The sequence below is a fragment of the Callionymus lyra genome, chromosome 2 (assembly GCF_982586985.1).
Source record: "Callionymus lyra chromosome 2, fCalLyr1.hap1.1, whole genome shotgun sequence".
In the NCBI taxonomy this organism is placed as follows: domain Eukaryota; kingdom Metazoa; phylum Chordata; class Actinopteri; order Syngnathiformes; family Callionymidae; genus Callionymus; species Callionymus lyra.
This window is the reverse complement of record NC_141819.1, coordinates 32,040,689-32,064,369: the sequence shown is the minus strand read 5'-3', so window position 1 is coordinate 32,064,369 and position 23,681 is coordinate 32,040,689. Positions and strand designations below refer to the sequence as shown.

The following is a 23,681-nucleotide window of genomic DNA, read 5'->3' as shown; positions in this document are numbered from 1 at the left end:
TCACTACGATCGACTTTGAAAGACACTGGAGGGTCACAGACGCCCTTTTCTACTTCCTCTCAACACAACACCCCAAACACAGCCCACAGGCGGTGACAGAGATAAAATATTTGCTGGCGCATCCGTGACGTCCTGCAGACAAAAACAAGGACTAAAATAGAAAATGTGTCAGTTCACCTTTAGATCTCAGATCAAGGGAACAGAACATTCAATTACAGCTCTGCTGTTGCACCAATAGAGCACACACACACACACACACACACACACACACACACACACACACACACACACACACACACACACAACACGTCAAATTAAAGCATCTAGTCCTCCGTGTGTTAATTTATTCATCATAATAAAAGTTACATTTGGAACATTTCTCATCCGAGGAGCTGGGATGGAAGCAGCGTCTGGAGACTTGAACACAGAATGTGTCCTACTTAACAAAAACAGTAGAAACCAACCCAAACATTTAAACTCTCAAGCCAGAAATGCAGCCTCAGATGATAAAGATATAACGTAAACCTAAGATGACCAAAGAGGAAAGAGAGTGGTGTGCGTTTGTGTTACGGCTTATTAGGAATGAGTCGAGCTTCAGCTTCTACTCACTTCGTGTTATCACAGACTTCCAAGAATCTTCCCTTTTCTCAGATGCCTTATCCCCACTTGAGGGATTAGAGGCAGAGAGGTGGGATTCTAATCTCCATCTGGGTATTCTGCCACATATTTCCCCCCCGAGCGCCAAGAGAACCCGAGCAGGTGAATCTGGTGAGATTTCTTCTTCACATCCACAAACAGTCCCCGAGAGATCCGTTGATCACACCTTTAAAATAAATGAGATGAAAGATTTGTATTTATAGAACTGATCCAGGAGACACAGACTTGGCTGAGCACCAGATATGAACATCAGATCTTTCTCCAAATACTTTTCTCAAAAACCATTGAGGAGAGAATTAATGGAGTCATCGAGTTGAAATTAGCTTTTCATGTAACAGAATTGATGCGTGAGCGCTTTTGTGTGACGTTGTCGTTTCCTGCGGCGCCAGACCTCAAATTGTGGGAGTGTAGAGACAGAGACTCATAGAGGAAGGAAAGGACAGAAGAGAAAAAGACAAACAAACAGGGCAAATAAGGATAAAAAGATGATTGAAGAAAAACAAAAGATATCTAACAAAGATAAGTGGAAATCATTAAAAAAGAAAGAAGAGAAAGAAAGCAGGAGTAGAAGGAAAATTGATGAACGTGACGTGACAAAAACAAAACAAACAAAAGAAATGAAAATATTAAACAAAAGTAAAGAAGGAAATGTTCCATCAGACATGTACGAAGTGCGGCCTGGGGGCCATTTGCGGACCCATAGCAGAATCCATGCGGCCCCCAGCTACTGTTATAAACTGTACAAATCACCCAGAGATCTTAAACTTTTTAAGTAAATACTTGGCAGTGCCTGGGTATATCAGATACATAGGTTTGCTTTAGAAGGAGTCTGAAGAAAAGGAAAAAAATAGAGTAATTTAAGACAGATTATGGGTCTTACAGTTGCTTAAAGGAGCTGTCATTAGGAAAATCAAATTAATTAAATAAGGTTCCAATTTATTGAATGGATGTTTGAATTTTCATGGGGGTTTTCTGCCCCCCTCATGGACCCGTCTCTTGCCCTTAAAACTATTTTTCCGTCGGTTAAGATGTTCTGAATTTTCCCTAGAGATTAATGAAGATAAATGTGCTTTTATTTTGAAGCTCTGAATGAAATAACTCTTGGTGTCACAAGTTATATTTTGCCCCAGCTCGGTTTCACTTCATCAAATCTGTTCCTTCTGGGAAAAAAGTTTAGAAACCCCTTGTTTAAACCAATGGACATTTTATTTTGCCAAGTTTTTTTTCTCTCTGTCATCGACTAGTGTGAAGTATTGACGAAAGAATGTGTAGCTGGAAACAGTTTCAGCTGATTCAGGAAACCTGCTGATGAATGAAAAGGATATTAATCTGCAAACAAGACCACAGAGTGAGAATTTTGTTTGACTAGCGTTTTGATATAGAGGAACATCTTTGTCAGAAATGTAAGCTCTAATAGTGGCTCGCTGACTAAATTATTGATCAGACACATGAACATTCCTCAAGGAAAAATAGCAAGATGGTTCTAATGGCTACGTTTAAATCATGGGTGACATGATCGTACTGAACAAGGCCGTTAGCGAGTCATCCTCACAGAAATGAATGCAAGAAGCTTAAGAATCATTATCTTTTCCGTGCGAGTGTCTGACCATTTGAGCTTGAGGTCGAAGAAGTTCACTACAAAAAAAGGATCATGAAAGAACCTCTCACAGCTCCTTCAAATCATACAAGACCTTAAAACGAACTCCTCCGTCAACAACAACAAGTGTACTTTTGATTCATATCGACCCGGACAGTTCTGGTGGGCAGACCGTTTGTACATCTGTGATTACACAGAGCAGTCCTGAGTCAACTTGATGTGTTGAATTATGGATACACAAGGCTTTGCACAAGTGGCTTTAACGCACCATGAGCTGGAGCGGTCGACTGAAAATAACCTAATTTTCCTACTTATAATAACCAGAGATGAAAAGAATGTTTTACTCATAATACTTAAAACCGTATCACATAAACTCTCTTAGAGCACTAGTAATTACTAGTAGACTTGATCTTCTTTTTGTGCAATTATTTTCTTTACCAATAACAGTGTTCTTCAATGCTTAACTTAAGTGCACTAAAAACAAGTTAGCAGTAAATTGTAAACAACAGTTTTGTCATCATTTTCAAGGGGGGTGTCAGCCATGCATTTGTGAACCAACTCTTTTAATTTAGCTCATGGGTTTAAGCAAAGCATTATGGGAGCTGACACCTCATATGTAATGTTAAGTTTGCAAATTAAAATAAAAGATGTTGAATAAATGTTGTTAATATAAAACCTTGTTTGTCAACATGTCAAAGTTATTAACAATGCGTTCCTAAATGACGTTTTTTAAATATTTAACCAGTGTGAGAATTAGGAGAATGTTAGTTCTCTTCTGTAACCTTTCACAAACATTCAGAGAGGGATTATCATGCCTGTATGTTGCCTCAACATGTATAATAGTTGACAATTTAAACGGTCACTCTTTCACAGATTTTGTTTAATGCACAGGGTTCTCAGAACATATCCCCTGTAAAAAAAAAAAGGCCATAATATGGCAACATAAAATGACTTGAGTTTGACACATGCGGAGATTACACAACCATAAAGAATCCAGTGGACTTGAGGCTCTAGCCTGGAGAAACAACGACCTGTTCAGGTCAACAAGAATGAACTCAAAGTGAAACAGTGGGTTTGACTTTAATCTGAAGTAGAAACAAAAGACTTCATATCTGTACGTATGAACTCGTCACTTTAGTATCGATTCAACCTCGACATGGAGTCAGAAGGTCCAGGATCTTTGTTCGCGCTCACAGCCACACGACCTGAAAAGAGCTTTTTCCAATCCAGTCGAATCATTCATAGCATCCGCCGGGGCCGGAATAGAAACGAGACAGCAGAGCGAGCGGAACAGAACCATCACCAATCACCCGAAACGAATCATCCACAATGAGAAGCGACACACAAGCGACACCGCCTGTGACTCTGGACCAACAGCGGCAGCCTCTCGCTCGCTCCCTCCGATATCAAATCAGCATCAGAGTCACACAGGCGGCAGCCCGGAAAAACAAGTCTGGAAAATGAGATTCTGGTGAAACAAAACCCTCCTGAGATCAAACAGCACCAGCCCAGAACAAAGATTTCATGATTCGGGTTTCATTAAAAAAAAAAAGAAAAAAAAAGAAGTCACATTTGATTCAGTCTCAAATTTTTCTGTCCTTATTGTTAAACAATTATATATAGATATAGAAAATATATATAGAAGTATAACCTTAACCTGGAGTCTCAAGGACCGTAACTAGTCTGATTGAGACTTCGGTGTCTCGCAGCAGCTCTTCATGAAGGACCATAAATGACATCATTATAAACAAATACATAAATTAACATGTGAATAAAAATGTTTAAATAAATAAATAACTTCTCATTTCATTTTTTTCAAAGAGCGTTGCCATTTCTAATTTATTTATTTATTTTCATTTATTTATTTCAATATTTTTAATATATATTCACATGTTTATTTATTTATGTATTCATTGTTTATGTATTTATGTACGTATATTTACTTAACCATTTATAATGATGTCATTTATCCTCCTTTACAGCTCTTATGTACATTAGATATTTGTCTAGCACTGGTAAAAAGTCAACTCTCAGGAGTCTGTAGTTAACACTCTGGACGTACAAGCTAGCAGATCACAATATTACTGGTAACTAAGAAGTTTCCAGTTCAATATAAAAAAGTAATGAAAAGTCTGATCAGGATGTGATTGAAAGTACCGTGAAGGAGTAAAGTGATCATGTTGCGGTTCGGTCCAAATCAAGTATCATGTTTCAGAACTGAGTCCAGCTGAGATCAAACAGGAGCCGAATCAAACACCAGAGCACGTCAACATGAACCGACATCAAAGCAGCTCCACACCCGAACACCACATCCACCTTCAGACCAGCAAAGAAGGACTAAGAACCCGGCAAACTGGACAGCAGAACCATGAACAGGACAGAAGAGAAGGATGAGAGAAAAGAGCCACAGAAACTTAAATCCTGTGTCCTGAGACACAACAGCCTTCAAACAAGACCTGTAACGACAGAAACACACGTGTTAGGCCGGATGAGCTGCAGGGTTTACTCCAGGAGTGTTCCATGAGTCACATGGACTTCCATCCTTAGGCTGAAGGACTTGCAGTGGTCCACTCAACAAGGCCTCAAAATGTATTACCAGGTTTGACTAAGGAAATGATGTGGCTCAAAATTACATATGGTTTACCATTTCAGTTATAATAATAAACAGTAGTTTAAAACTTCTAATTAGTTTTCAGAACGAATAATTATAACTTCATTTGTGACCAATGCTGTACAACAGCAGCCTCTGGTGGATACACTGTATCATTACAGACTCTTTAAAACTTGCCGGATACCTGGAGTATTGCCAGACTACAGAGGGACTTGTGGCAGAGGCAGAAGACACGGATGAAAACACAAGAAAACGCGAACGAGAAACAAGAGCAGATTAAGTTTATCTATTATTTAATTCACAAACTGCATTATGAATGAGTCGCAAGTATCAATACAACTAAAAAGTAAGTACATTTAAATTAATTTAAACTGGGTAACTGGTGTGTCTTTCTTTTAATAATATATATATATATATTTAAATCTGCATAAATCGTATGTACCAGCTTTTTCCCATTTGTTTTTCAACTTTATACATTTTATTTAACTTTTTAAAATTCAAAACAAGAGGGTAGAGGCGAGACAGGTTCCCATGTCGGGCAGTCAGTTTAGGATTTTGGCTCAAGACATTAAAAGCTTTATATTTTAGATAATTTCTAGATATAAAATAGAAATCTTTATAATAAAATAGCTTCTTCTGAGTCACTAAAATAGTTTTAAAAAGGATATTTTCATAATGTTGCTTTTGTTTTTTGCCAAATTGCTTTTCTACTCTATCATGTTTGTTTAAGACTCACCTTTGGCCTGCTGCAGGTCTGGAGTCAGCTCTCCATCTGATTGGCTCGGAGGTCTGTAGGGCGGCGGAGGTCTTAGCCGGGAAGAAGCAGCAGTGAGATTCTGAAACATGTTAGAATAGCGATGTGTTCACCAGCACAGGTTACAAGAAGACAGAAGATAAAATCACAAGTTTGTGTTAAGCCTCAACTATTGTCACTGACGCCCTCTGGCGTTTGTGATGAAAATGACTATTCACCATCACGATGCACTAGATCTACAGCCTTAGTCAGTAAAAGCTTACACAAGCTGGAGAACTTCTTCATGTGAGGACACATCACACCCTGCTGAGTGACAAAATAAAGTTCTCACCGGAGATTCAGTCCTGTTGGATTTGTGTTGGCTATAGGGTGGAGAGATGAGGGACAAGGGCTGTAACACACAAGTGTTGAGAAGTATGACACACGTGTTACTCTGAGTGAGTGAGTTGAAAGAATATGATGTCAAGAGAAGAGGATGTGAATGAAAGAGGTGTGATGCATGACAGAGTATTTTAAAATGAGTGACTCGGGTAAGAGAGGAAGTGTCAGTACTCGTGGTGTGGCACAAAGACTCTGCACGACGAAGACGACTGGACTCGGAGCTGACTTGATGGTGTTGACAGCCTCCTCATGACTGGCCCCCCGGAGGTCAACACCTGAGACCTGAACACACGTAAAGACACAAGATTCATAAACACACACTGCTGATATAATGACAAGTCAGGTCTGGTCTCACCTCCAGGATCTTGTCTCCGGTCTTCAGGCAGCGAGTCTTGTCCGCAGGACTGTCGTCTAGAACCTGCTTGATGAAGATTCCCTTCAGCTCCTCTCCGTTCTTCAGCCGCTTGATGACGTGACGACCCCCGACGATGCTCAGACCCAGAGACTGGCCTTCTTCGGGCCACACTTCCACCCTGCAGACACACAATAAGTCAACACATGCAGACTGACTTGCTCTGCTGGAGAGGATGGTTCACCTGCGGGGGGGTCCCCAGTGACTGAAAGCAGGAGTCTCCTCTCCTTCGCCCTGCTCACGCTCCGGCAAGTCTCTGCTCACACACCACATCAAAAATGACATCTCTGGTGCATATCTTCCCTTCTTATAAATGAATAAATGACACAACGACAACACACCCATAGCTTTGTCTAACACCTTGGCTCCGCCTCTTCCTCCTCGCCGTCATTTGGATTGACCTGCAAAATGAGAAGCAAAAAACAGTCAGCATCATTTTAACTCGCCTGCAAACACTCCTTTGTGAATGTTGTGCTGCCTCTGCGACAGAAGCCAGCAGAGGGCAGCATAGGACAAGTAGATGAGATACTAACTCAGAGTCTGTGTCCGTCAGAGTGAGTTCAGAGTCTGCTTCACTGTCACGGGTCTCGAGAAAACCTGCAGAGACTGAGAGAGACATGACTCAGTGAGTCGACAAGACTTCTATGAACATTTTAGACAACATATTTTGAACGTTAAATTGAAGGAGTGAGCACACAGACGAGTGGATCAAGAGTCGATGTGAAGGCTCACCCAGGAGAGAATTTCTTCCAGAAGTGTTGCTCTCATGTTCCCAGCTGAGCGCCTCGTCCTGCTCCCTCTTGTACGTCTGAAAGAGAACCAACGATGATTTTCTGCATCTCTTTTTCTTCTTGTTTCAAATAATGTTTATCAAAATCATGCGAGTTTCAAAAGTTGACCAAAGCAACAGCAGGGGGAGCCAAAGAACTAAAGCCCTCCTGGTATCCATCAGAAACAACTCACCTCCCCTGCATCTCTGCGCAGGGACGAGGTGAGCTTCCACTCTTCCCACGTAGGAGGAGCTCTCCTGGGCAGAGAGCTGGTTCTGTCCTCCGGTGGTTTGGCGTTCTGCTCCCTCAGAGTTTCCTCCTCTTCATCCACGGCCATCTCTTTGCCCTCCTCCTCTGGGGGAACGCTAGTGGTGGCAGAAGAAGAGGTGGTGTAGCGAGGGAGGCCTCCGTCCAAGATCAACTCCTCGTCTTCATCCTCCTGAACTTCTGAGAGATGGTCTGGCAGCAGAGAGTGTTCCTTAAAATCCTACAAGAGTGTTTTTAAACAGAGGTTATGTAGGAGATATAAGAGGAAGAGTGAGAAGACATGAGAGGAAGAATGAGGAGACATGAGTAGAAGAGTGAGGAGATATAAGAGGAAGAGTGAGGAGACATGAGTAGAAGAGTGAGGAGACATGAGTAGAAGAGTGAGGAGACATGAGTAGAAGAGTGAGGAGATATAAGAGGAAGAGTGAGGAGACATGAGTAGAAGAGTGAGGAGACATGAGTAGAAGAGTGAGGAGACATAAGAGAAAGAGTGAGGAGACATGAGTAGAAGAGTGAGGAGACATAAGAGGAAGAGTGAGGAGACATGAGTAGAAGAGTGAGGAGACATGAGTAGAAGAGTGAGGAGACATGAGTAGAAGAGTGAGGAGACATAAGAGAAAGAGTGAGGAGACATGAGTAGAAGAGTGAGGAGACATAAGAGGAAGAGTGAGGAGACATGAGTAGAAGAGTGAGGAGACATGAGTAGAAGAGTGAGGAGACATGAGTAGAAGAGTGAGGAGACATAAGAGGAAGAGTGAGGAGACATAAGAGGAAGAGTGAGGAGACATGAGTAGAAGAGTGAGGAGACATGAGTAGAAGAGTGAGGAGACATGAGTAGAAGAGTGAGGAGACATAAGAGGAAGAGTGAGGAGACATAAGAGGAAGAGTGAGGAGACATGAGTAGAAGAGTGTGGAGACATGAGTAGAAGAGTGAGGAGACATAAGAGAAAGAGTGAGGAGACATGAGTAGAAGAGTGAGGAGACATAAGAGGAAGAGTGAGGAGACATGAGTAGAAGAGTGAGGAGACATGAGTAGAAGAGTGAGGAGACATGAGTAGAAGAGTGAGGAGACATGAGTAGAAGAGTGAGGAGACATGAGTAGAAGAGTGAGGAGACATGAGTAGAAGAGTGAGGAGACATAAGAGGAAGAGTGAGGAGACATAAGAGGAAGAGTGAGGAGACATAAGAGGAAGAGTGAGGAGACATGAGTAGAAGAGTGTGGAGACATGAGTAGAAGAGTGTGGAGACATGAGTAGAAGAGTGAGGAGACATGAGTAGAAGAGTGTGGAGACATGAGTAGAAGAGTGAGGAGACATAAGTAGAATTGTGTGGAGACATGAGTAGAAGAGTGAGGAGACATGAGTAGAAGAGTGAGGAGACATAAGAGGAAGAGTGAGGAGACATAAGAGGAAGAGTGAGGAGACATGAGTAGAAGAGTGAGGAGACATGAGTAGAAGAGTGAGGAGACATAAGAGAAAGAGTGAGGAGACATGAGTAGAAGAGTGAGGAGACATAAGAGGAAGAGTGAGGAGACATGAGTAGAAGAGTGAGGAGACATGAGTAGAAGAGTGAGGAGACATGAGTAGAAGAGTGAGGAGACATAAGAGGAAGAGTGAGGAGACATAAGAGGAAGAGTGAGGAGACATGAGTAGAAGAGTGAGGAGACATGAGTAGAAGAGTGAGGAGACATGAGTAGAAGAGTGAGGAGACATAAGAGGAAGAGTGAGGAGACATAAGAGGAAGAGTGAGGAGACATAAGAGGAAGAGTGAGGAGACATGAGTAGAAGAGTGTGGAGACATGAGTAGAAGAGTGTGGAGACATGAGTAGAAGAGTGAGGAGACATGAGTAGAAGAGTGTGGAGACATGAGTAGAAGAGTGAGGAGACATGAGTAGAAGAGTGTGGAGACATGAGTAGAAGAGTGAGGAGACATGAGTAGAAGAGTGAGGAGACATGAGTAGAAGAGTGAGGATACATGAGTAGAAGAGTGAGGAGACATGAGTAGAAGAGTGAGGAGACATGAGTAGAAGAGTGAGGAGACATGAGTAGAAGAGTGAGGAGACATGAGTAGAAGAGTGTGGAGACATGAGTAGAAGAGTGAGGAGACATGAGTAGAAGAGTGAGGAGACATGAGTAGAAGAGTGAGGAGACATGAGTAGAAGAGTGTGGAGACATGAGTAGAAGAGTGAGGAGACATGAGTAGAAGAGTGAGGATACATGAGTAGAAGAGTGAGGAGACATGAGTAGAAGAGTGAGGAGACATGAGTAGAAGAGTGAGGAGACATGAGTAGAAGAGTGAGGAGACATGAGTAGAAGAGTGAGGAGACATGAGTAGAAGAGTGAGGAGACATGAGTAGAAGAGTGAGGAGACATGAGTAGAAAAGTGAGGAGACATGAGTAGAAGAGTGAGGAGACATTAGAGGAAGAGTGAGGAGACATAAGAGGGAGAGTGAGGAGACATGAGCAGAAGAGTGAGGAGACATGAGCAGAAGAGTGAGGAGACATGAGTAGAAGAGTGAGGAGACATGAGTAGAAGAGTGAGGAGACATGAGTAGAAGAGTGAGGAGACATGAGTAGAAGAGTGAGGAGACATGAGTAGAAAAGTGAGGAGACATTAGAGGAAGAGTGAGGAGACATGAGAGGAAGAATGAGGAGACATGAGTAGAAGAGTGAGGAGATATAAGAGGAAGAGTGAGGAGACATGAGTAGAAGAGTGAGGAGACATGAGTAGAAGAGTGAGGAGACATGAGTAGAAGAGTGAGGAGATATAAGAGGAAGAGTGAGGAGACATGAGTAGAAGAGTGAGGAGACATGAGTAGAAGAGTGAGGAGACATAAGAGAAAGAGTGAGGAGACATGAGTAGAAGAGTGAGGAGACATAAGAGGAAGAGTGAGGAGACATGAGTAGAAGAGTGAGGAGACATGAGTAGAAAAGTGAGGAGACATTAGAGGAAGAGTGAGGAGACATAAGAGGGATAGTGAGGAGACATGAGTAGAAGAGTGAGGAGACATGAGTAGAAGAGTGAGGAGACATGAGTAGAAGAGTGTGGAGACATGAGTAGAAGAGTGAGGAGACATGAGTAGAAGAGTGAGGAGACATGAGTAGAAGAGTGAGGATACATGAGTAGAAGAGTGAGGAGACATGAGTAGAAGAGTGAGGAGACATGAGTAGAAGAGTGAGGAGACATGAGTAGAAGAGTGAGGAGACATGAGTAGAAGAGTGAGGAGACATAAGAGGAAGAGTGAGGAGACATGAGTAGAAGAGTGAGGATACATGAGTAGAAGAGTGAGGAGACATGAGTAGAAGAGTGAGGAGACATGAGTAGAAGAGTGAGGAGACATGAGTAGAAGAGTGAGGAGACATAAGAGGAAGAGTGAGGAGACATGAGTAGAAGAGTGAGGAGACATGAGTAGAAGAGTGAGGAGACATGAGTAGAAGAGTGAGGAGACATGAGTAGAAGATTGAGGATACATGAGTAGAAGAGTGAGGAGACATGAGTAGAAGAGTGAGGAGACATGAGTAGAAGAGTGGGGAGACATGAGTAGAAGAGTGAGGAGACATGAGTAGAAGAGTGAGGAGACATAAGAGGAAGAGTGAGGAGACATGAGTAGAAGAGTGAGGATACATGAGTAGAAGAGTGAGGAGACATGAGTAGAAGAGTGAGGAGACATGAGTAGAAGAGTGAGGAGACATGAGTAGAAGAGTGAGGAGACATAAGAGGAAGAGTGAGGAGACATGAGTAGAAGAGTGAGGAGACATGAGTAGAAGAGTGAGGAGACATGAGTAGAAGAGTGAGGAGACATAAGAGGAAGAGTGAGGAGACATGAGTAGAAGAGTGAGGAGACATTAGAGGAAGAGTGAGGAGACATAAGAGGGAGAGTGAGGAGACATGAGCAGAAGAGTGAGGAGACATGAGTAGAAGAGTGAGGAGACATGAGTAGAAGAGTGAGGAGACATGAGTAGAAGAGTGAGGAGACATGAGTAGAAGAGTGAGGAGACATGAGTAGAAGAGTGAGGAGACATAAGAGGAAGAGTGAGGAGACATGAGTAGAAGAGTGAGGAGACATGAGTAGAAAAGTGAGGAGACATGAGTAGAAGAGTGAGGAGACATTAGAGGAAGAGTGAGGAGACATAAGAGGAAGACTGAGGAGACATGAGTAGAAGAGTGAGGAGACATGAGTAGAAAAGTGAGGAGACATGAGCAGAAGAGTGAGGAGACATGAGTAGAAAAGTGAGGAGACATGAGTAGAAGAGTGAGGAGACATGAGTAGAAGAGTGAGGAGACATGAGTAGAAGAGTGAGGAGACATGAGTAGAAGAGTGAGGAGTCATGAGTAGAAGAGTGAGGAGTCATGAGTAGAAGAGTGAGGAGTCATGAGTAGAAGAGTGAGGAGTCATGAGTAGAAGAGTGAGGAGACATAAGTAAGTAAGAGGAGACATGAGTAGAAGAGTGAGGAGACATGAGTAGAAGAGTGAGGAGTCATGAGTAGAAGAGTGAGGAGACATGAGTAGAAGAGTGAGGAGACATGAGTAGAAGAGTGAGGAGACATAAGAGGAAGAGTGAGGAGACATGAGTAGAAGAGTGAGGAGACATTAGAGGAAGAGTGAGGAGACATAAGAGGGAGAGTGAGGAGACATGAGTAGAAGAGTGAGGAGACATGAGTAGAAGAGTGAGGAGACATGAGTAGAAGAGTGAGGAGACATAAGAGAAAGAGTGAGGAGACATGAGTAGAAGAGTGAGGAGACATAAGAGGAAGAGTGAGGAGACATGAGTAGAAGAGTGAGGAGACATGAGTAGAAGAGTGAGGAGACATGAGTAGAAGAGTGAGGAGACATAAGAGGAAGAGTGAGGAGACATAAGAGGAAGAGTGAGGAGACATAAGAGGAAGAGTGAGGAGACATGAGTAGAAGAGTGTGGAGACATGAGTAGAAGAGTGAGGAGACATAAGAAAAAGAGTGAGGAGACATGAGTAGAAGAGTGAGGAGACATAAGAGGAAGAGTGAGGAGACATGAGTAGAAGAGTGAGGAGACATGAGTAGAAGAGTGAGGAGACATGAGTAGAAGAGTGAGGAGACATGAGTAGAAGAGTGAGGAGACATGAGTAGAAGAGTGAGGAGACATGAGTAGAAGAGTGAGGAGACATAAGAGGAAGAGTGAGGAGACATAAGAGGAAGAGTGAGGAGACATAAGAGGAAGAGTGAGGAGACATGAGTAGAAGAGTGTGGAGACATGAGTAGAAGAGTGTGGAGACATGAGTAGAAGAGTGAGGAGACATGAGTAGAAGAGTGTGGAGACATGAGTAGAAGAGTGTGGAGACATGAGTAGAAGAGTGAGGAGACATGAGTAGAAGAGTGAGGAGACATGAGTAGAAGAGTGAGGAGACATGAGTAGAAGAGTGAGGAGACATGAGTAGAAGAGTGTGGAGACATGAGTAGAAGAGTGAGGAGACATGAGTAGAAGAGTGAGGAGACATGAGTAGAAGAGTGAGGATACATGAGTAGAAGAGTGAGGAGACATGAGTAGAAGAGTGAGGAGACATGAGTAGAAGAGTGAGGAGACATGAGTAGAAGAGTGAGGAGACATGAGTAGAAGAGTGTGGAGACATGAGTAGAAGAGTGAGGAGACATGAGTAGAAGAGTGTGGAGACATGAGTAGAAGAGTGAGGAGACATGAGTAGAAGAGTGAGGATACATGAGTAGAAGAGTGAGGAGACATGAGTAGAAGAGTGAGGAGACATGAGTAGAAGAGTGAGGAGACATGAGTAGAAGAGTGAGGAGACATGAGTAGAAGAGTGAGGAGACATGAGTAGAAGAGTGAGGAGACATGAGTAGAAGAGTGAGGAGACATGAGTAGAAAAGTGAGGAGACATGAGTAGAAGAGTGAGGAGACATTAGAGGAAGAGTGAGGAGACATAAGAGGGAGAGTGAGGAGACATGAGCAGAAGAGTGAGGAGACATGAGCAGAAGAGTGAGGAGACATGAGTAGAAGAGTGAGGAGACATGAGTAGAAGAGTGAGGAGACATGAGTAGAAGAGTGAGGAGACATGAGTAGAAGAGTGAGGAGACATGAGTAGAAAAGTGAGGAGACATTAGAGGAAGAGTGAGGAGACATGAGAGGAAGAATGAGGAGACATGAGTAGAAGAGTGAGGAGATATAAGAGGAAGAGTGAGGAGACATGAGTAGAAGAGTGAGGAGACATGAGTAGAAGAGTGAGGAGACATGAGTAGAAGAGTGAGGAGATATAAGAGGAAGAGTGAGGAGACATGAGTAGAAGAGTGAGGAGACATGAGTAGAAGAGTGAGGAGACATAAGAGAAAGAGTGAGGAGACATGAGTAGAAGAGTGAGGAGACATAAGAGGAAGAGTGAGGAGACATGAGTAGAAGAGTGAGGAGACATGAGTAGAAAAGTGAGGAGACATTAGAGGAAGAGTGAGGAGACATAAGAGGGATAGTGAGGAGACATGAGTAGAAGAGTGAGGAGACATGAGTAGAAGAGTGAGGAGACATGAGTAGAAGAGTGTGGAGACATGAGTAGAAGAGTGAGGAGACATGAGTAGAAGAGTGAGGAGACATGAGTAGAAGAGTGAGGATACATGAGTAGAAGAGTGAGGAGACATGAGTAGAAGAGTGAGGAGACATGAGTAGAAGAGTGAGGAGACATGAGTAGAAGAGTGAGGAGACATGAGTAGAAGAGTGAGGAGACATAAGAGGAAGAGTGAGGAGACATGAGTAGAAGAGTGAGGATACATGAGTAGAAGAGTGAGGAGACATGAGTAGAAGAGTGAGGAGACATGAGTAGAAGAGTGAGGAGACATGAGTAGAAGAGTGAGGAGACATAAGAGGAACAGTGAGGAGACATGAGTAGAAGAGTGAGGAGACATGAGTAGAAGAGTGAGGAGACATGAGTAGAAGAGTGAGGAGACATGAGTAGAAGATTGAGGATACATGAGTAGAAGAGTGAGGAGACATGAGTAGAAGAGTGAGGAGACATGAGTAGAAGAGTGAGGAGACATGAGTAGAAGAGTGAGGAGACATGAGTAGAAGAGTGAGGAGACATGAGTAGAAGAGTGAGGAGACATGAGTAGAAGAGTGAGGAGACATAAGAGGAAGAGTGAGGAGACATGAGTAGAAGAGTGAGGATACATGAGTAGAAGAGTGAGGAGACATGAGTAGAAGAGTGAGGAGACATGAGTAGAAGAGTGAGGAGACATGAGTAGAAGAGTGAGGAGACATGAGTAGAAGAGTGAGGAGACATAAGAGGAAGAGTGAGGAGACATGAGTAGAAGAGTGAGGAGACATGAGTAGAAGAGTGAGGAGACATGAGTAGAAGAGTGAGGAGACATAAGAGGAAGAGTGAGGAGACATGAGTAGAAGAGTGAGGAGACATTAGAGGAAGAGTGAGGAGACATAAGAGGGAGAGTGAGGAGACATGAGCAGAAGAGTGAGGAGACATGAGTAGAAGAGTGAGGAGACATGAGTAGAAGAGTGAGGAGACATGAGTAGAAGAGTGAGGAGACATGAGTAGAAGAGTGAGGAGACATGAGTAGAAGAGTGAGGAGACATGAGTAGAAGAGTGAGGAGACATAAGAGGAAGAGTGAGGAGACATGAGTAGAAGAGTGAGGAGACATGAGTAGAAAAGTGAGGAGACATGAGTAGAAGAGTGAGGAGACATTAGAGGAAGAGTGAGGAGACATAAGAGGAAGACTGAGGAGACATGAGTAGAAGAGTGAGGAGACATGAGTAGAAAAGTGAGGAGACATGAGCAGAAGAGTGAGGAGACATGAGTAGAAAAGTGAGGAGACATGAGTAGAAGAGTGAGGAGACATGAGTAGAAGAGTGAGGAGACATAAGTAAGTAAGAGGAGACATGAGTAGAAGAGTGAGGAGACATGAGTAGAAGAGTGAGGAGTCATGAGTAGAAGAGTGAGGAGACATAAGTAAGTAAGAGGAGACATGAGTAGAAGAGTGAGGAGACATGAGTAGAAGAGTGAGGAGTCATGAGTAGAAGAGTGAGGAGACATAAGTAAGTAAGAGGAGACATGAGGGACTTGGTATGGAGACATAAAGGAGTGAACGCATGAAGAGTGATTAAGTGAAGCGACTTGAAATCGAGTGTCCTGACGTGTGAGGAACCTACACTGGTGACATAAATGAGGCAGTAATTAGAACGACATGAAAACTGTCGCGAGGTGACAAGGAAGTGAGAGAAGAGACATTGTTTAAGTTCATGTAAGTCGTCTTCTGCACGTCTGCGACGACAACTACATGTGAACAAGATGCTTGAACAAGTGTAGCAATGACTTCCTTCATTCGTCACAGTGATGGCCGACACGTTCATGTCTTCTCTCCTGCGCACAGACGCTACGAAGGACCGCCCGTCCTGTCGCAGCATGTGAAAGAAAAAGTCTCTTCTGTAAATCCGTCATCTGCAAAGTGAAGATTCTCAAAAAACTGCAGCTCACACTAAATCTCCGACTTGACTCACTTTGAACATTAGCCTTCATCTGGGAACACATAAAGGTTCGCTCCAACTCCCTAAAGAGCTTCCCTCAGCAGATACTGGGGGGATATCCTGTTCTTAACATTACGATGCAGACATTAGCCCGCGCCGGGAAATATTAATGACAACACTTAGGCTAATTTCCATCGACAAAGCCTCATCGTCAAGGACTCTCTTCCTCTTCTTTTAATTTGGGCCTGGGAAGCCGGCCCATCACGGCCATATAATGGAGGCGAGGAGCAGACGGCGGCCGCGGCGGCGGCGGCGAAGCTCATAACGCTAACAGGATGTTCCGCAGACTGATGTGTATTGGCTGCGACTGCCTGGCCCTCATATTCATAAGATTTAAAGACGCTGTCATTTAATATCTCCGCCATTAGACGATGAGGACACGCCGGGAACGCTGCGGCGGCAGGTGGGGGGTCAGACTCAAAAAGTGCACCGTACAAAGATCCTGTCAGGCTGATTGATGCTTCTGAATCTGATCCCGCGGTTTCGGCCCGACGCCGGGGAGAGGGAGCAGCCCTGCGTCAGACGACGCTCGCGCAAGTGTTTTGGCTGTCGCTCAACGCAAGGAGTTTTTCACAAACAGATTAAAAAGTCTTCACGGTAGTTCCGGGTCCCACGACGGCTCTGACCTCTGCCTGGACCGCACCGCGGACTCACAACATTTATGACCAAGAGGGCTTCACTCTGCCAGCAGAGGGCGACCTGGAAGTTTCAAGCCATTTAAAGCTCTTGAAAAGAGCGTTAAATAAATACCATCAACTCAAAATAAAATTCAGAATATATTTAAAGAGAACCAAAAAACTTTGTTACTAATCAATGACAGCCGTTCAAAGACACAGACTGTTCACTTGGGCCTGTGACTTGTTAAGCATGTCACACACATTATTTTAGTTCAAGACCAAATGATCACATGATGGACGACAAACAAATAAAAATACATTAAAAATTAAATTAACCTCATCAACAGTGTCAGGAGCTCACAAGGACTTGCACTGATTAATGAGTAAAATAACGTCCCAGTCGACATAATATATCAGAAACAATACAAAAACAGAAAAAGTGTTGTTTTTTTGTCTTAAAAACTTTAAGGTATCTTTTTTAATCAAAAAATTTAAATCGTATTATGCTATAATATAAAATAAAGAAATAAAGAGAAAAAACAAGATGATACTTAGATTTTATCATCTTGTTCGTTCTTTTTATTTCTCTTTGTTCTTGTTTTATTTTTATAAATAATTGCTGTATTGCTGTGTCTAATTGGAAAAACACAATTACCCAAAGGAGACCTCAGGGATCAATAAAGTTCTACCTAACCTTAACTAATATGGGGTAAGTCTGTTTGAGTCTACAACAAATTATGTCAATTGGGAAAGTTCTTCTAAACTATAAAATTAAACATTTAGGTAAAAAATGCCTAAAAAATAATATAAACTAATTAAACTAATAAATACAAACAATATTCATATTAGTACTAACTATACTAATAAACTATCAATAATAACAATAAACTATTCAAGTTCTCATTCAAAAAGTAAAATCATTATACATTTAATGGGTATTATTGGTTGACATATTTATTTTATATTTTATTTTATTTAAAAAGCCACGTCGAGGGGGTTAAGGAGACCCCTGCACTAGACTGTGTTATGTATCGAGTTCACATCCTCTGTAGAGGGAGCTCTGCTGGACACCACTATTATCAGGTGTGTGAAATTTGATGAACACATTCAGTTAATAAGAAACAACTATTTTTTAGTTTCTTAATTTGGTCAACTCGCATCCCATAATGCTCAACTAAATGATCTTGCAGAAAAGCTTCACTCAGACTCGCATAGACTCTTGACTCTCACAGAAGCGTCACGAACCAGGTTCAGAAGTGCCTTGCTCAAAGTGACTTCAGGAGAACCTTCAACCCCAACCGTCACCTCAGACTGTGCAGTACTTGAAGCCACGTGAGCCTCACTCACACCACTGGAGTGTATTAGCCGCGTTGAAATAATAATAAAGTGAGTCGTTATCCTGCCGCTGCGGCGACAGTCGGCTTCGCGCGGCACTTTTCCCACGAATGATGGCGCGGCGGCGCCGGCTAACTGCGGCTCCTCTACATGTGACCTCTAAAGATTGACGAGCCGTGGAAGTGTAACGGGGGTCCCTCTCTGGTCAGGGGGCCGGCGTGACGGACAGCGCTGCCTGCGCGGAAGTGACAACGATTGGTCGTCGTTTCAAACGGTCTTCAGGGAGCCGTGAGAGATACTTGTCAGAGGGACGAGAAGAGATGAAGCGAGAGGGAAGACAGACCTAAACTGAGACATAAACTCTAATAAACTGAAATTATTTATCTATAAATTCAAACTTTAGTTCTGTTTGTTTAAATGTGTTTTGTTTAATACTCCTTAGTACTACTTCTTATGAACTATTTGTTAATGTTTTTTACTTTTAAAAAGGACTAAAGGAAGTAACTCTCTGCTCCATTACACCAACATTTTATATTGAATTTAAAAGGCTAAAAATGACAAATTATTGGATTTGGAAAATGGATTATTTTATTATTGGAATTAGAATATCAAACTATTTGTGTAAAAATCCTTCATTTTGAAAGGTTTTCTTAATTAAATTATTTAAAAAAACGAAATATTAAAAAATATTAAATTAAATGATTCAATAAAAACAAATCCAACCTTAAAATATAGAAATTCCTCAATTGAATTATTTCTAAAAAAAAAATTGCCACAAGGAAAAAAAAAAATAATGTCGACATGTTAAATTCAACCATTGATACTATAAACTAAATAACTGTAATGTCAATAAACGTATTGAGTTTGAGTCCATGATAAACCAGGAGACCCTCAACACGACTCTTTCCACATAAACTTTATCCATAAAACTATAAAGTAAAAAACTTTCCTCCTGTTGCTTCCACTTTCACAAACGCTGTCTTTTTTTGGGCACACCATGTAAAACAGGTGGTCATAATGTTTTCCGACTGAATCTCTTTATGTCCTGATACTGTGGTGTTACTGCACTGAAGATGGTACTGAATGTTCTGGTGGACAGGAGTGTCCTCAGAAAACCCCCTCCTCCCCCCCACCACTCACTTAAGAGAGAGAGAGACGCTGCTGGTTGAGCTGATGGAGCACTTTGTACCATCGAGTCGTCCGGCTGAGTCAGCAGCTTTGCAGAGACGGTGAGGAGAGAGATTAAGGGGAGAGGGAAGGTGAACGAGAGGAGAAGATGAAAGAGAGGAGGAAGACTGGAGGCCGGGTGTGGGAGAGGAGAGAGAGAGGGGTGAGGAGGGGGCTGGGAGGAAGGTTAAAAGTGATGCAGGACGGAGTTTGCGAAGACAAAGCTGCGTGATGTTAACTTTCTTTGTTTGCGAATGAGACTTTCTGCACGAGTGTGAGTCGCTGTTGTGTAGTTGGAGTAACTTTTGGTCGTGAACGTCAACCCTCGTGCACCGGCACAATTGGAACGCCCCTCCACCCATCATCCCCTCCTTCATCTCTGCTCAACTCTCCTGTGTCTGACTCTGATCATAGACTCCTCATCAAACATGGGCTCTGTGAGGCCGGCAACAGTTCCACGCTCGGAGGACTCTTTGTTTTGCTGACTCCACGCTCACCTGTGTTGAATTTTGATTCGTCATTGGAGTACGAAGGTCGACATGAAAGACAAAAACACCAAATTGGCTTTACTTTGAAAGGTCCTGTGCAGTCAGCACGGTTGGAACACGATGTTCACCTGTGGTGTACCACCAGGTTCAGTTTTAGGCCCATTTAGGGCCAAATTCAACAGCAATTTAACAATTTATTTATCTTTTTTATTCATTTTCACATTTGATTTAAAAAAAATTCAAATCAGAGTTCCTTAATGGTTTATATTTCAATTCGAATGAAAAACTAGAAAACTTTACATTTACATTTATATATTCACTGCATTTGTTCATGCTTGTGTTGCAATTAAACTTAAACAGTCAGTTTTCACTTTCTCCACAGCTAAAGGAACAGTGAGATACTGATGATGGCTGAGGACAAGAGGATACAGTCGACCCTAGAAGCTTATAAAGCTAATGTTTGGACATGTTTTGGTTTCAAAATAGTTGAAAGCCATTATAACTTCATCAAGAGTCATGGGGCTGGTAAATACTGCAACGCTAGAGTCAAGTACTAGAAATATATCTAGTTCCTACAGTATCACAATGTATCAGATCGTAGCCACTGTATCTTTTTACACATCTTATCGCCAGACCCCTACAAAATACCCAAGCCACGTTAGCTATTTTTGAGTCTCTCCTGGATGACTTTGCTTCTCCTTAAGATAGAATCCCAGTCTTCCCGTCGTGAAAGGTTTCTTCGTTCTGCTTGTATTGTTGTGAACATTTCAAGTTACCTCAAAGTTTTATCAGGTCTAGAAAGACTTAACAACTGCCAAACACTGATCAGAATCAAGATAAACGCAGAGACTACTTTTAACTTCTGAAGAAGAGTAAGGTTGAAGACATTGTAAAGAGTTTCCAAATAAAAACAAGATCTTTACAAATATGCAGCATCTCACACACACATTGGACCAACAAAATGTATATTTACCAAACAGGAATTTTGATTTTGTATGTTCATTCTTTGATGCTCAATTCATCTTAATTATCTTCATGTTCTTGATCCTTAGTTCAAGTTAATGACTTGAACGTCTTATTGCTGACATCCATAATACCAAAGGTCACCGTATCAACATAAACATTAATCTATTTCGATGTTCAGCCGACGGGCCACAATAAAATGATTTGGTGAAGCGGATTTTGCCAATACGATTGTTGTGGATCGTGCACTAGAGGCACACAGCTGCAGAGATGAAGCGATAGGAAAAAAAGAGAGAGAAAAGTGTTGCAGCACAAGAATGCCAAGTGTTGAGGCTAGTTAGTTAAATTACGTCTCAAAAGTATTTTATATACTTAGGAAGGTTAATGGGTGAAAAAAGCTAAAAACTACCAATTATTCATCACCACAGTAACGTTGAATAACTGGAGACGTTAAAAAGATACACAATTCCTCACTTTCGAAAACTGTACAAACCTGATACAACAACATTAGAGTGTTGTGTACAGACCACTTGTGCACACGGATATACAACCGCACTTTGACTAAAATAAACCTTGTGTTGTACCTTGTGTGCAGGAAGTTGTGTGTTGCCGTCTTCCTCTCGTCGTTTCTCCAATTCTCCTCCCTGAACGGAGAACAAAAAACACGTCAGCTTGCAGTGTGAATGGTCAGCTCTGAGACCATGGTTCTCAACCCTTCTCATGGTTAAGTTCAAGTGCTGTTTTAACGATTTGTGAAGCCAAATGTAGACGTCTTAAACTCACCACCAAGGGCTTGCGGATCCCCAGTCGGACAGTTCCATGAGGAGCGGACTTGAGAACGTCCACGGCCTCAGACAGAGTCAACATGTCCAGCTGAGTCTGGTTGACGGACACCAGCTGGTCTCCGGGCAGAAGGCCTCCGTGATGTTCTGCTGCACTGTCTGGGAGGAGCGAGCGGATCACCATCACGCAGCGGGCCGGGTCCACCGGGTCCTGGCGAAAGAAAGAGACAAGTTTAATAAGTGTGTATTATGAAGATGTCTCCAGGACGTCATGTAGGTCACACAAAAAAAATAAAAACAAGAACTATATTGTACATTACATTATACTCTTATCACATTCAACACCTTATTATACACTTCACATTATTGGACCTCCATTCACTCCAATATACTTTAAATAGACAGAAGCACATTTTACTATTTAAAAATAAATTATATTATTCACTACTATATTTATTTCTGACTCTGAATGGCAGCTTTTAATGGCTGAATTGTACCCACTGTCAAAGGTTAGTCTTAAAAACATACTGGGAAATCATCCTCTACTCTCATCAAGTACAAACATCAAATGTTCATTTAATTGAAGCACAAATGACAACATTCACACTTAACACATAGCATAGCATGAAGTGTTTTTTTTTTTTTTTCATTAAATGTATTTCTTGTCTGTAAAAATCACAATTACATTCCACATCAGAAGGAAAGTTAAATCCTCCATTATTGAGTTGGAGATCTGATTAGACTTTTATCACTGGAGAAAACTCCAGTAATCCATATAAATACAAATATACAAAGATAAAAGATATGGCAGCCAGTTGTGTTGAACAGATGGACACAAATGCTAAATCAATACTGGATTTGTTTTTTGGTATATTTTCCTTTTATTAAAAAAACGTTGTTTTTTTTACAGTTAGATTTTTTTTTTGCAGCACTGGTATAAGTTTACAGTGCTGAGCTGTGTTCTTATCTATAATTTAAAAAAAGGAAAGACTAAAACTGTGTTGTTTTAAAAACGTTTAGCATTTGCAGAATTTATTGGATTTAAGTATACATTTGTTACCATGGCTACCATATTTTGTATACTGTACGGTACACAGTAGATAATGTTATTTCCAATATGAACTTTCAAGAGCATGTGAATGATGGGGAGAGATCAAGGCCATCATTAAGAAATAGATAGCTTCAGATGTTCAGGTCAAACATGTACATGTTTTTGGTCACAAGATTAAGAAGTAATTTTAGTATATCACGCATGCCGTTTAGCTCATCTTACCATGTGTTGTTTCACTCTAGCTAACAGCAGTGAGTTGAAGAGAACCTGCTTGCAGATGAAAAGGAAAAGGAGAGAAACAAAAGAGCAATTGAGAGGTGAAGGATGACGTGGAGAAGCAGGCAGGGGGAGACAAAGACCAGCAGAAACTCAAACAAACCCTGGTGGAGGTGTACAGGGACAACAAAACAACTAAAGTTAAGGTAAGTTACTATATCTCTTAGGTCATCGTTTTTGTGGTCGTCAAGCAACTTATTTTTCTTATACATGTTCAACTTCTGGCTCTCTGCTGCATCCGAGTCTCTTGTTGGAGTTAAAAAAAAGCACTATAGCGGGGTTTAACAACATTTCACAATAATACCAGAAGCATCCCAGTGTGACATAAACCACAAGGATTTTCCTGACCGCAGTGGTCAGTACAGGTCGACGAGGGTGCGGCTACGATAAGTTAACCACTTGAATAGTCAGGAATTTTCTTCAGATGTGGGGATTTTGTGTCAACGGTCAACTGATTTAAGATGGAGTTGTTTTGTGACCTCTGACCTTTACGGTGCAAAACATAGGCACATCTTCTTAGGCACCGACTACTGCAGGTTGTGGTACGACTTTTTTTATTTCACTCCAGACTGGGTCCCTGGTTTGATTCTGGACTATGTCAAAACTCTAGAAATGTTTTTGACCTTTAACTAATCTATATTAACTAGTCTACTTTGACTATTAACTACAATTCATTATTAACTGCATGTTCAATTTTAAAAACACCTTTTTTTTAAATGATCCTTTTTTTTTAAAATATCGACATTTTTTCTGTCCTTAAAATTGTCTTTGTTTTTTTTCTTTCCATGTTGCGTTTCCCTCTTCCTCTTACCCCTTGATAGATTCCCCCACCAACCCATCACAGGCGCACACTGAAGAAAATGTGAACGTTGAATTAACACCAGCCAACCTAAATAAATGTACAAGAGATGGTTTCAGAGGTATTAGACGATTTGTCTACACAAAATGGTGATTAAACAGCGGTGGGAAGAAAAATAAGGACGGAAATATAAACTGAAAATTGATCAAAAGGTACAAACTTATCAACGTAGCTCCTCACATG

General features: G+C 41.8%; 1 protein-coding gene across 3 annotated transcripts in view; it reads right to left on the bottom strand.

Moving 5' to 3' along the window:
- The window catches only part of patj (PATJ crumbs cell polarity complex component), an 80,197-nt gene that overhangs the window by 31,306 nt on the left and 25,210 nt on the right, over window positions 1-23,681 (bottom strand). For all 3 annotated transcript variants that reach the window (XM_087784668.1, XM_087784671.1, XM_087784670.1), the window contains exons 19-29: window positions 21,314-21,523; window positions 21,115-21,174; window positions 7,376-7,669; window positions 7,145-7,220; window positions 6,946-7,018; window positions 6,754-6,813; window positions 6,597-6,668; window positions 6,356-6,533; window positions 6,172-6,282; window positions 5,951-6,010; window positions 5,602-5,701 (exon numbers count right to left, since the gene is read on the bottom strand). In XM_087784668.1, the coding sequence (XP_087640794.1) occupies window positions 5,602-5,701; window positions 5,951-6,010; window positions 6,172-6,282; window positions 6,356-6,533; window positions 6,597-6,668; window positions 6,754-6,813; window positions 6,946-7,018; window positions 7,145-7,220; window positions 7,376-7,669; window positions 21,115-21,174; window positions 21,314-21,523 (1,294 nt within the window). The remainder of the gene's footprint in view (window positions 1-5,601; window positions 5,702-5,950; window positions 6,011-6,171; window positions 6,283-6,355; window positions 6,534-6,596; window positions 6,669-6,753; window positions 6,814-6,945; window positions 7,019-7,144; window positions 7,221-7,375; window positions 7,670-21,114; window positions 21,175-21,313; window positions 21,524-23,681) is intronic.